Genomic DNA, 11364 nt, shown 5'->3' on the forward strand with positions numbered 1-11364 from the left:
GTCAATTCTTGCCCCTAGGAAGTGGGCATTAGAGTTTTGGCTGAGATTCCTGAAAACAGGATTACCTGCATGCTGTTTGTGCCTACCTCTGTTCAAGGACTGGTGTATATTGCATAAATAAACAGTTGCATTAACAATACACCCAGACACTGCATCACTGGTTTCTCCTGTAACAGGAAGCCAACCTGCAAGGTGTCACCATCTGCTACTTCAGGGCAGCTAGCAGCAACACTATTTTTTCCTTCAATATTTCACATATTATCCCTGCTTTTTGAGATCTTATGAAATCATTTATTCTTGTAATTATTTAAAGAAAACCACCAAAAACATCTATGAGATAAATTTTTCCCTTTCCTCCTATTTGGCTTTATTCTAAAGAAAAAATAACTAATTAGCAAGTTCCTGGAACAAAACTATGGGTAATTGCAACCTGCCTAGAAGTATTAATGTTGATTACAAAATATACATTCAAGTAACAGAGGTTTTCAGACACAGAAAGGAGTAATGGCTCTGGCTGCAATTTAGCACCACATTTAACATGAACACATACTTGACCTGCTCAGCAGACACAAATTATTATTATGGAATTAGGCACAAAATAGCCCCTCTTTTTGTATGGCAAAAGTATCAGATGCACTGTGGTTCGGGCTTGACAAAAATTGAATACCTGAAGTCAGGAAAAGGAATTAGCACTATATGATAAAATAAATTGCATGTAATTATATACTCACTATGACCAAGGAAGTAAGGGAAACGAACAATTAAAACAGTCAGATCAGCAGAACTCAGCCTATTTCCCCCCTAAACTTCTAGCAGCATGAATCCACCAAGAAAAAACATGTGATTATTACTTATATACTCTGGGAGACACCTCAAAATTGTCAGTGATATCTGTAACCCATGCCTATGAACTGCAGCCACAGGAAGGGCTGAGACGGTTACCCCACTCCTATTCCTGGGGGCGGTATTTGAAGAGGAAGGATGATCCAGTGGTTAAGGCAACAGGCTATAACTCAGCCAAGTTGATTCAATTCCCAGCTTTGCCATGGTCTTCCTGCTAGAATCAAAGACTATCAGGGTAGGAAGAGACCTCAGGAGGTATCTAGTCCAACCCCCTGCTCAAAGCAGGACCAATCCCCAACTGAATCATGCCCTAGGTCTGGCTTGTTAAAGGGATTTAATTACCTCACTGTCATTGATTTCAGTGGGAGTTAAGTACCTAAATACCTTTTTAAAATCTGGCTCCTTCTCACTATGGTGTCTCTATGCTTCACTTCACTATCTGTACAATGGGGATAACAACATATCCCTACCTCACAGAGTTGCAGTGTGGATAGAAATTATTAGGTGATCCAATACTACATTGATGGGGGTCTTGCTACCTGCAGATTCATCCCTTTGTCTCTCTGCTGAGATTACTCATTAATGCCAGTTGGAAAGATAACTATGACATGGATACTTATCTGTTAGGAACTGGATTAAGCAATCACTTTGTACTGGTCACCCATCAGCTTCCAGATGTAGTGCTGGGCGCACCATTTGTTGAACGTTGCCTCTGTTCCGATTTATGAATGTGTTGTGGTGATTGTCACATTTATTCCTTACTCAAAATTATGCAAAGAACTTCTGCAAATCATTCTTTATCCCAAACTGGCTAGAACTAGAAAGGGAAATCACGCTCTATGTGCTTCTGTGGGAAAGAGCCTCCCCAAAATGGTAAAAAGCTATTAAAGGAGGAGTTTGGAAAAAAAAAAGACATGAGAAAACACCAGTCAATTGAGAAACCACCAACTTTATGCCACCAAATCACTATCAAAAAGCCAAGAAGCAGTACTCTTTTGGTGGGGGGTTGTATCATGGAGGTGTCTAACATGTATTCCATCCTCCCTCTGCTGCTTGGTCCGTATAGAGGCTAACAGAGATAGTACTTCAGCTCAAATAGTGCTTTAATGCTGCAGGTCATGGGTTTGAACCCCATGAATAGAGATCATTATAAAAAAAAACGGATCTCAGCTATTCTGCCAGATTCTGCTACCTGTAATCCATAGAGAAGATCCTTTACTATGAAAACAGTCTCATTGAATAAGAATCCATGTCTTTTACGTCCCACATTGCGTGGCTACATTTTTAAAGCCCTTCTCTCTCTCTCTCTCTGTTACAGGTACATGGCTATTATCCATCCATTGCAACCCCGACTGTCAGCCACAGCCACCAAGGTGGTCATCACCGTTATTTGGTCCCTGGCTTTATTGCTGGCGTTCCCGCAGGGTTATTACTCGACGACAATACAGTTTACCGACAGGGTGGTGTGTCTGGTGGACTGGTCAGAGTATGAGACCAGGGCGTATGAAAAAACGTGAGTCTTTCCTTTTCCTGCAGCGAAAAGCAAGGCAGAGAGGGAGGCTACACAGTATAGAAAGGATGCACTCCACAGAGGGGAAAAACAATGTGAAATATACAGACACAGAAGCAGCTGGGGAGAAATGGGTGACCAGATGTCCCGATTTTATAGGGACAGTCCTGATTTTGGGGTCTTTCTCTTATATAGGTCCTATTACCCCCCACCCCATCCCGATGTTTCACATTTGCTGTCTGGTAACCCTAGGGGAGAGATGGAAAAGGGTGCAGGTTCCTGGCAATCACAGGACATTTGGTTGGGGGGGATACACCCATCTGATTTCAATGCATGCAACGTACTCAGTGCTGTGGGAGGAGGGTTCCTACCTTCCCATGCAAATATTCCCACTATTATATTCCATGATGAAAATGTCTTCCTGCTCCTAAGTTTGCTGAGCCCCTGAAGCAAGATTCAGTATCATGGCAATACATCTCTACGTCAACATAACATGATCCAATATAACACAAATTCAGATATAACGCGGTAAAGCAGCGCTCCAGGGGGCAGGGCTGCACACTCTGCTGGATCAAAGCAAGTTCAATATAACATGATTTCACCTATAATGCGGTAAGATTTTTTGGCTCCCGAGGACAGCGTTACATCGAGGTAGAGGTGTATTTTAGCCTGTATACGCTATAGCTCTTCCTTCACTTGAGAATCTCAGAACACTTAAAGGAGGTTATCATTATCACCAGTTGAGAAAACTGGCACAGAGAACTGAGGGGACTTGCCCTGGAGGCAGAATGGTGGAGCCATGAACAAAACTCAGGTCTCTTGACTCTGCATCTATTGACTTAACCACTGGACCGTACAGCCTCTGATCTAACACAAGCATCCAATTCCATTTACAACCCAGCATATAAGTGTACAAGTAGTTACCAATTTTCTTCTTTTAATTCTAGAAAGTAGGTAAGTAAACCCTAAGAAATCCCATGGTACTGCATCCATTGCATGTTTACTTTACAAAACAACAGATTTATTATCTCTTTCAGACAAGGTACAGGCACTTAAGGTCAAGAACTTTTAAATATTCTCGCTCACGGACCCATTCTTAGGCAGTTGAATAGGAGGGAGGGAAATGAGGTCAGTACAGAACAATAGGTTGGTTTTCTCTGAAGGCCTTCCATACAAATATTGACCAAGCTTGTCTGCAAAAGAAAGTCATATTGGCTGATCATGACAAAGATGCTGTTGCTGGTAATGTATTTTATCTCTGTCGAACTAATTGGGCCACAATTATCCATGCTCTAATTCCAGAGCTACACCAAAGACAAATTTGGCTCATTGCACCAATCTGCAATTCAGTAGTCCTATGCAGGAACTGTAAATTTCCATTTTGCAGAGAAATTCTCCACTTTTGAAATGTGCTTTTCAAATTTCAAAGAATCCATGAAATGATTTTTTTTAAAATTGTTTCAGGTTAATTGAAAAAAGAATTTTATTTAGATTTTTTGGAATGTTATATTATTTTACATTATATTATAAAAATAACTTTTGAAACAAATGTTGTTTCAAAATGAAAAATGAAAATGTTCCATTCAGCTGAGATAAAAATGTTCTGTATGCTTCATTTAGATTTTTTCCCCCTAAATAAAATTTTCATTGGAATGGACACATTCCCACAGAACATTTAGACAAAGCAACATTTTCTAATGGAAAAATTCAGTTGGAAAATTTTTGATTAATTTTCTACAATTTAACTTCTATGATCATCTTGGGAAGAACAGTCAACTAAATGGAGATAAAAACAAAAATAAATAAAACCAAAATGGATTATTGGTGACCAGATTCTGATAACTCATGGGTAAAGGACTATTCAGAGCGAGGAAGGTTCTCACTGATTGCATTTGTGGATTAAGGAACTGTTCAGCATAAGATCCCTAGGTAACTAAATCCTATTGCGTGTCATCTTGGGATACATGGAAATATAAATTAAACTGGATGCGATACAACCGATGATCAAAATGCTACACCAGAGCCATTGCTGTGCTTGGCTGCTTTCTGTCCTCTAAAGCTAATTCTTGATGGCAATTTTATTGAAGGGATGATAGGACATGATATTCTGTCTCTATGGATGCAGATGGATTCTGCATTGCTCTTAGGGCATTATTTATGGTTGCAATTTAATACAGCTTTATTTTGTGTGGCACCTTTCATGTGAACTGTGTCTTAAAATGCTTCACAGAGTGAGTACAATTCCAGAATGAAATGGCAAAATGGAGCTATGTCAGGAAAGATGCTGACAAAATGGAAGAAATTCAGGGACAAGTAACTAAAATGACTAAGAGTTTGGATTGAAGGAGGAGAGATGAAAAGAATTTGGTATGGACGGCTTGGCTAAGTAATGACTGAAAGGGGCTCACTCTGAAGTAAATACAGAGGCAGTAGAAGAATTGGCGAGGGTGGTCCAAGGGTGGAAAGCTAGGAGTAATGGCACAAAGTTAGGAAAAGGAAATACTTCAGTGTCATGTGGAATGTTAGACTGTGGAAAGGCCTCGCAAAGAAGGCCATGCAAACTTGGCAAAGCACCCAAATCTGTACAGTGCTGTACAGAAGAGTTCTGCGTTGGCTGGGAGGGATGGAACTGCCAACTGAAAAGGTCCTTTCCAGTGCTTATGTCCATGATTACGTGGCAACAGCAGCCATTTCCCCAATATACCTGACCTCTCCTATCTTGTAATGGATATATGCGCCCTTGGAGTGCAAGGGCTCCTCCAAGATGCTATTGTGGCATTATCACCTTGCCCTGCAGGGTTTAAGACCTGCTGAAACTAAGCTCACAGAAGTTCAGATTCATAGGACACCTAAAAGAGCTGGGTTTGCTTATAAAACAAAAATCTTGTGGAGGAAGCCAATAGGTTTATATTAAAAATGACTCTGAAAATCCTATAGAATTCAATAGCAAATGAAATCCTTCTTAAGGGTGTTTTGAACCATCTTGTAAAATTTTATAGCAGGGATAGGGATTCTCTTTTAAATTCGCCAGCATGGGTAAGAGAAAGAGGATGGCTCCCTATATAAACTTCTGCAGGAATTTTCAATAAGGCTTGAGCAATCTATTTCTAAACCATCAATCAGCCCTAATTAGTACAAATCAGCCCTTTGGCCTTACGCTGCCCCCATCCTTGGGACCAATCTTGAAGAGGGTCAGACTCAAGATCAGAAGGGACCATTGTGATCATTTAGTCCAGGGGTTCTCTACTTTTTTTTTTTCCTGAAGACCCCACAACATGCTTAAAAAATGCCATGGCCCACCTGTGCCACGGAAACTCTTTTTCTGCATATCCAGTACATTAAAAGCCAGGGCTGGTGTTAGGTGGTAACAAGCAGGGCAATTGCCCAGGGCCCCACACCACAGAACTAAGTTGTTCTGGCCCTTGGTGGAGTTTGGGCTTCAGCTTTTTCCCCTGGGCCCAGGCCCTTTTCTCTGGTTTATTTTGGTGTACCCCTTGAAACCTACTCATAGCCCCCTAGTAGGCCCCAGATCCCTGGTTGAGAACCACTTATCTAGCCTGACCTTGTGAATAACACAGGGCAAGGAACTTCCTCCAACTAATTCCCAGAGCAGAGATTTTAGAAAATCATCCAATCTTGATTTAAAAGTTGTCAGTGATGGAGAATCCACCATGACCCTTGGTAAATTGTTCCAGTGGTTAATTATTCTCACTGTTAAAAATTTACACCTTATTTTCAGTGTGAATTTGTCTAGCTTCAATTTCCAGCCATTGGCTTGTATTAGAGCTTCCTCTGCTAGATGAAGAACCCATTATTAAATAATTATTCCACATGTAGATGCTAATAGACTAATCAAGTCATCCCTTAACCTTTTTTTTGTTAAGCTAAATAGATTGAGCTCTTTGAATCTATCACTATAAGGGATGTTTTCTGTGTTTTCTTTAACCATTCTCGTGGGTCTTCTCTGAACCCTCTCCAATTTATCAACCTCCTTCTTGAATTGCGGACTCCAGAACTGGACACAGTATTCCAGCAGTGGCCATACCAGTGCCAAATACAGAGGTAAAATAATCTCTCGGCTCCTACTTGAGATTGCCCTTTTCATACCCCCCAGGATCATATTAACTCTTTTAGCCAATGGGTCACACTGAGAGCTCCAGACTGCCTCCTTAATTTTCAATTAAACCACTTGTGAGTGAATAATATAACCATCCCAAACTCATGCCAATAAACAAACACTTTAACATCAAATCACCCAGGTGCTCTCTATACCTGTGTGTATTATAAAGCCTGAGCAAGACTGGCAGATGAAAGATCTGGTAGAAGTTTTTCTAGCATGAAAATATTTTCCTCCCACTGAGGTTCTTTCTAATTATTTCTAGTATTTCAAAAGATTTTGGCTGACCCCACTGCTTTGACAGCGCTACAGCCGTCTTTGTTTTGCCCTTTGATGTCAGGGAGGCTGGCTGTTTCACTTCCCTTCTGTAGAAGCTTAATCAGAGGGTGAAGTAAAATGTCATGAGTTCAAAAAGACACTAGCAATCTAAAATCCAGAGGAATGATCAGCTAGGTTTCAGGTTGTTAAACTCATTATCAAACTGGTTGGTTGGCTGAAGCAAAGCAACTATTTCTCTAAGAGCCATTTAAAGGGTATCAAATCCTGATGCAGCGCCCCAAATCAGACAGGTAACGGCCCAGAGTTCATAGTAGAGATGATCTAGTCAATTATGGTGACTGAGGAACTTCAAACGTTGGGAGGTTCAGATAATTAGTATTATTTATGATTTGTATTTATGCACCTAGAGTCCTGATTTAGGCCCCTTGTGTAGGCACTGTGCAAATACACAGCGAGACAGTCATCGCTGAGAGACCTTGTAGTCTAAATAGACAAAATGGAACGGGTAGGAGGCATAGAGATTCACCCAAGATTACACAGAAGGTTAGTGGCAGAACTGGGACTAGAATCCAGATGTCCTGACTCCTAGCCCAATGCCCTATCTACTTGACAACAGTGTCTCAAGCTAGTTCACTGATTGAATCCTCTGAGAAGTGCCACTGTGAGGCAGATTAATCTATCAATATGCTATATGAGCTAACCTATCGATATTATTGCTATTGCATAGATTATATTACACACGCAGCTCCTTACACATCATCATCTCTGGATTTGTGACAGTGAAAAGTTTGGGGAAGCCATGAAGCTTTTGGCTGGATTGTCTTGGATGGCTGGAATTCCGTGTGCCTCAGCGTACAATTCATGCAGAAAAATAAATTAAGCATAGCTCTCAATATTTCCTTAGCTACATTCTTTCGGCTCTACAAGCTGCAAACAAGTACTACAAATAGATGAATTTATCTGGTCATGGTTTTGTAAAGAGAGACAATGTCTCTCGTTTTGAATGCCAGACACTGGGAAATTTGTTCTCTTGTCAATCTGTCAACCGGAAAGCTCAATGTGCCCCATGTGTTTCATCCCCTAATTGCATTTTGTTAGTTACAGTGACAACACACTGGCTTAGAGGCTCTGGGCAATTTTCTTATGAGGATGGTGAGTAGCAAACAAGTTACTAAGGAGGAGAATGTTAATTATGCCTTTCATGATAAAATTAGCCTCTGCTAAGATGAAAATGCTCTGAAATTCCAAGCACAGCTATTCACAGTTATACCAGCTTTGGCTCTGCCTGCTACAGCAGAACTTCGTTGCATAATGTATAATAAGCTGTGATATTATTATTATTAATTATTTGTATTACCGTAGCACCTAGGAGCTGTAGTCATGGACCAGGACCCCATTGTGCTAGGTGTGGTACGAACACAGAACAAAAAGATGGTTCCTTGCCCCTGCAGCTTCTGATCTAAGTACAAGACAAAAGACAACAGGAGAAAATAGGATAGACATGGAAGCACAAGGAAAGAATGCTGGTCAGCCCGATAAGGGGTGGTCTCACCACCCCATCTTCCTAACCTTCATCAAGCTTTTTGTAGGTACCACAGCAAAGAAGAGTTTTAAGGAGGGGTTTGCAGGGGGATCATGAGGAGCTTTATGGGGAGCTCCTGCCAAGTATGAGGGACAGCATGGGAGAAAGCAGGAAGGTGTAACGATGGAGGCTGGCATTGTGGGCTGAGAGGTGGGAGTCAACATCTCGATAGCAAATACAGGATGATACATAGGGTGTCTCTCTCTCTCTCTTGTGTTACAGCATCTGCAGAGCAACATTCTCTAGAGACAGTTGTAGGGCCACAAGCCATTTCAAGGCTTCCTCTGTGACATTGGAGATATCATCCAATTCACTTTTGGATCCATATTTGGGGCACTATGTTGATGTGTTGGATGGTTTGGATGATAGGTAGGATAGGGGATAGCTCTGTGAAGACTTCCTGGAATTGGGCAGTATTTGGTGACTTCACTTCATGGGATTATGGCCCTGATATGTCAAGGGAGCCTAAGACAGTGAGGTTCCCAAATCCTTTAGGCTCCTTTCAAAAACCCAGCCTAAATACACAGTATCCCTGGCATTGAGTAATGAAGGGAAGCAGAGGCAATGCATGGGGGGGCAGGCGGGATCACATCCCCCTGCCCTCAGATTTGATGCTTGGCTTGTACTGACATGAACACTGCTGAAGCCAGTTGCCTACACCTTTCCCGCCAACTATTGTCAGGCTTGGGTTGTGTTTGCAGGGAAGCTTGCCCTGCCACTTCCCACCCTATACACTCTTTGTGCAAAGTCGAGTTGTTCAGGCTCTGATCACAAACTCATCTGATGGGGGCTCAAGGAAGAAACTGAAAGCAAAGATCAGCTTCCTATGAAATGCCGCCATATTCATCTCCAGCCTGTCGTACATTTTCAGTGACTGACTTATTGGCAGGCAGCATATAGCTGGCTTGTTACTTTATTCAGGAGCATGCACTGTAGTCTAATTACGCCAATGAGTTTTCAGAATTTGGCAGGTCATTAACATAAGACTTCAGACTCAGCTTGGAGGCAGAGTGAGGATCCAATACTTGTTAACAGCTTGGGGGCCTTAATCACCACATCATTGAACAGATTATTTCTTGCATTAATAAATACCCAGAGCGAGGGAGCCTGGACTCTGAACAGCCTCATTTCTCCATGAATCCTTTGCCTTTGATGAAATGAAGCACTTCCACAGGTACAGCTGGGACAAAATCCTGACTTCTGTTACACAGGCAAGTGTCCATTGACTGCCCTTAGGAACGGAGACAAGGCAGTAGCAGCCTTGGATACTGCTTGCCTGACACTCCACTCCTTTTTTAATATCATGGTGTAGGTAATAGAGCAGAGGTTCTCAAACTGGGGTATGTGGTAGAATTTAGTCTGCGGGGGATGCGTGAGATGCATTAGGGAAGCAGTGGGGTGGCTGGGTGGCTGGAGAACAGTGACTGCTGTCTGAGTGTCCAGTTCTGAGGGTAGCATCGCCAGCAACAGCAGCAGAGAAGTAAGTGTGGCATTGCCATACCATGCCACTCTTACTTCTCCGCTGCTGCTGCTGACGGCAGCGCTGCCTTCAGAGCTAGGTACCCAGCCAGCACCTTCCGCTCTCCACTTCGCCTTCAGAGCCAGGTGACCAAGAGTGGTGGCTGATGGCTGAGTGCCTGGGGAAGGTGAACTACTACAGACATGGGGTGGGGTGGGGTGGGGTGGGGGTGGAGAGCAATCAAATAAGTTTGAAAACCACGATATTAGAGGATAAGGGAAGTCTCAAAGGTCCAGAGACTTAGATAAGCCCCAAAATATAGGTGCCAGTCTGAAATGAATGAGGATTTTATGCTTCTCGGTGCACAATGATTGATTCTGTTGCTCTTTCTAATGCATGGTGAGAGATGCTGCACAATGTATTGTTTTAATACAGGTCATACACCTAGAAGCAAAGAATGTATGCAATAATTACAGGATAGGGAACTCTCTCCTGGAAAGCAGTGTAGCCTGATTTAGGGTGTACTAATAATATTAATTTGGATAATATGGGAATTTATTAATTTTATTATTAATTAATTATTAATATTAATAGTATGGGTTTTACACTCACCAATCTGTTTGATTAGAAGATAAAGATTATTGTCCTGAATCAGGCTCCACAGAATTTACAAAGGACCCTCGGGGGTATGACAGGAAGCTAACACTGTGACAGATATAGCTTTAAAGACTTTTTAGTAAAATCAATAAAAGTAAGTAAATGGTAACATACTCAGAGTTACAAAGTGACAATTGCATTACTGCTATCTAAAAAATACATATGATAATATAGTATTATATGCCACAAAGCTTGGGTTAATATACTCACACTTTTCCTTACCACCCTAGTGGTAAAGGACACAGGATCAGCCTTGCAATTCAGGTTTCTCAATTCTTGAGTGAGGTATGCAGTGCTTAGGAAAAGCTAATGCTACTTAGGGTTTACTTGACTAACTTATATTTAAAATCAAAACCTAATAAACAAAACTAAGAATAAAACTTAGGGAAACCAAGCTTAGTCTAGTTCCTTTGAAATTTAAAGTTTAAGAATCAGGGGGTAGCCATGTTAGTCTGTATCCACAAAAACAACACGGAGTCTGGTATCACCTTAAAGATTAACTGATTTATTTGGGCATAAGCTTTGGCGGATAAAAAACCCACTTCTTCAGATGCATGGCAAAGTTTAAGAAGAACTAGTATAGCCCACTAATAGTAGCAGTCATCGTAAATAGAATAGATAGAGAGATAGAGCAGAAATAGAATGTAAGTGAGATTGATAGAGAGGAGTGCTCTAGTGAGGTGGGTTACCTCTTTTATAGGGCACAAGTGCCGGAAATCTTTCCTCCTATGCTTCATTCCTCATCCACAAAATGTTAGGGTACGCTTATCCCATAGGCTAGTATGTTTGTGCTGTGATACAGCATGGCCAGAGGGCAGCATAAGAGTGTTAGCAGGGGGCCTTATTCCCTGCCAAGGGAGGAAGGTTTGCTTTAGATTAACTAGAACAGCTGTGGCCAATTAGAGCACCTGACTCCA

General features: G+C 41.6%; 1 protein-coding gene across 1 annotated transcript in view; it reads left to right on the forward strand.

Annotated features, from left to right (window-relative positions):
• Positions 1-11364, forward strand: part of LOC116823552 (substance-P receptor-like) — a 117102-nt gene that overhangs the window by 47658 nt on the left and 58080 nt on the right. Inside the window, exon 2 of the mRNA XM_075062740.1 lies at positions 2162-2356. Within this exon, the coding sequence (XP_074918841.1) occupies positions 2162-2356 (195 nt within the window). The remainder of the gene's footprint in view (positions 1-2161; positions 2357-11364) is intronic.

This window comes from Chelonoidis abingdonii, chromosome 2, assembly GCF_003597395.2.
Source record: "Chelonoidis abingdonii isolate Lonesome George chromosome 2, CheloAbing_2.0, whole genome shotgun sequence".
In the NCBI taxonomy this organism is placed as follows: domain Eukaryota; kingdom Metazoa; phylum Chordata; order Testudines; family Testudinidae; genus Chelonoidis; species Chelonoidis abingdonii.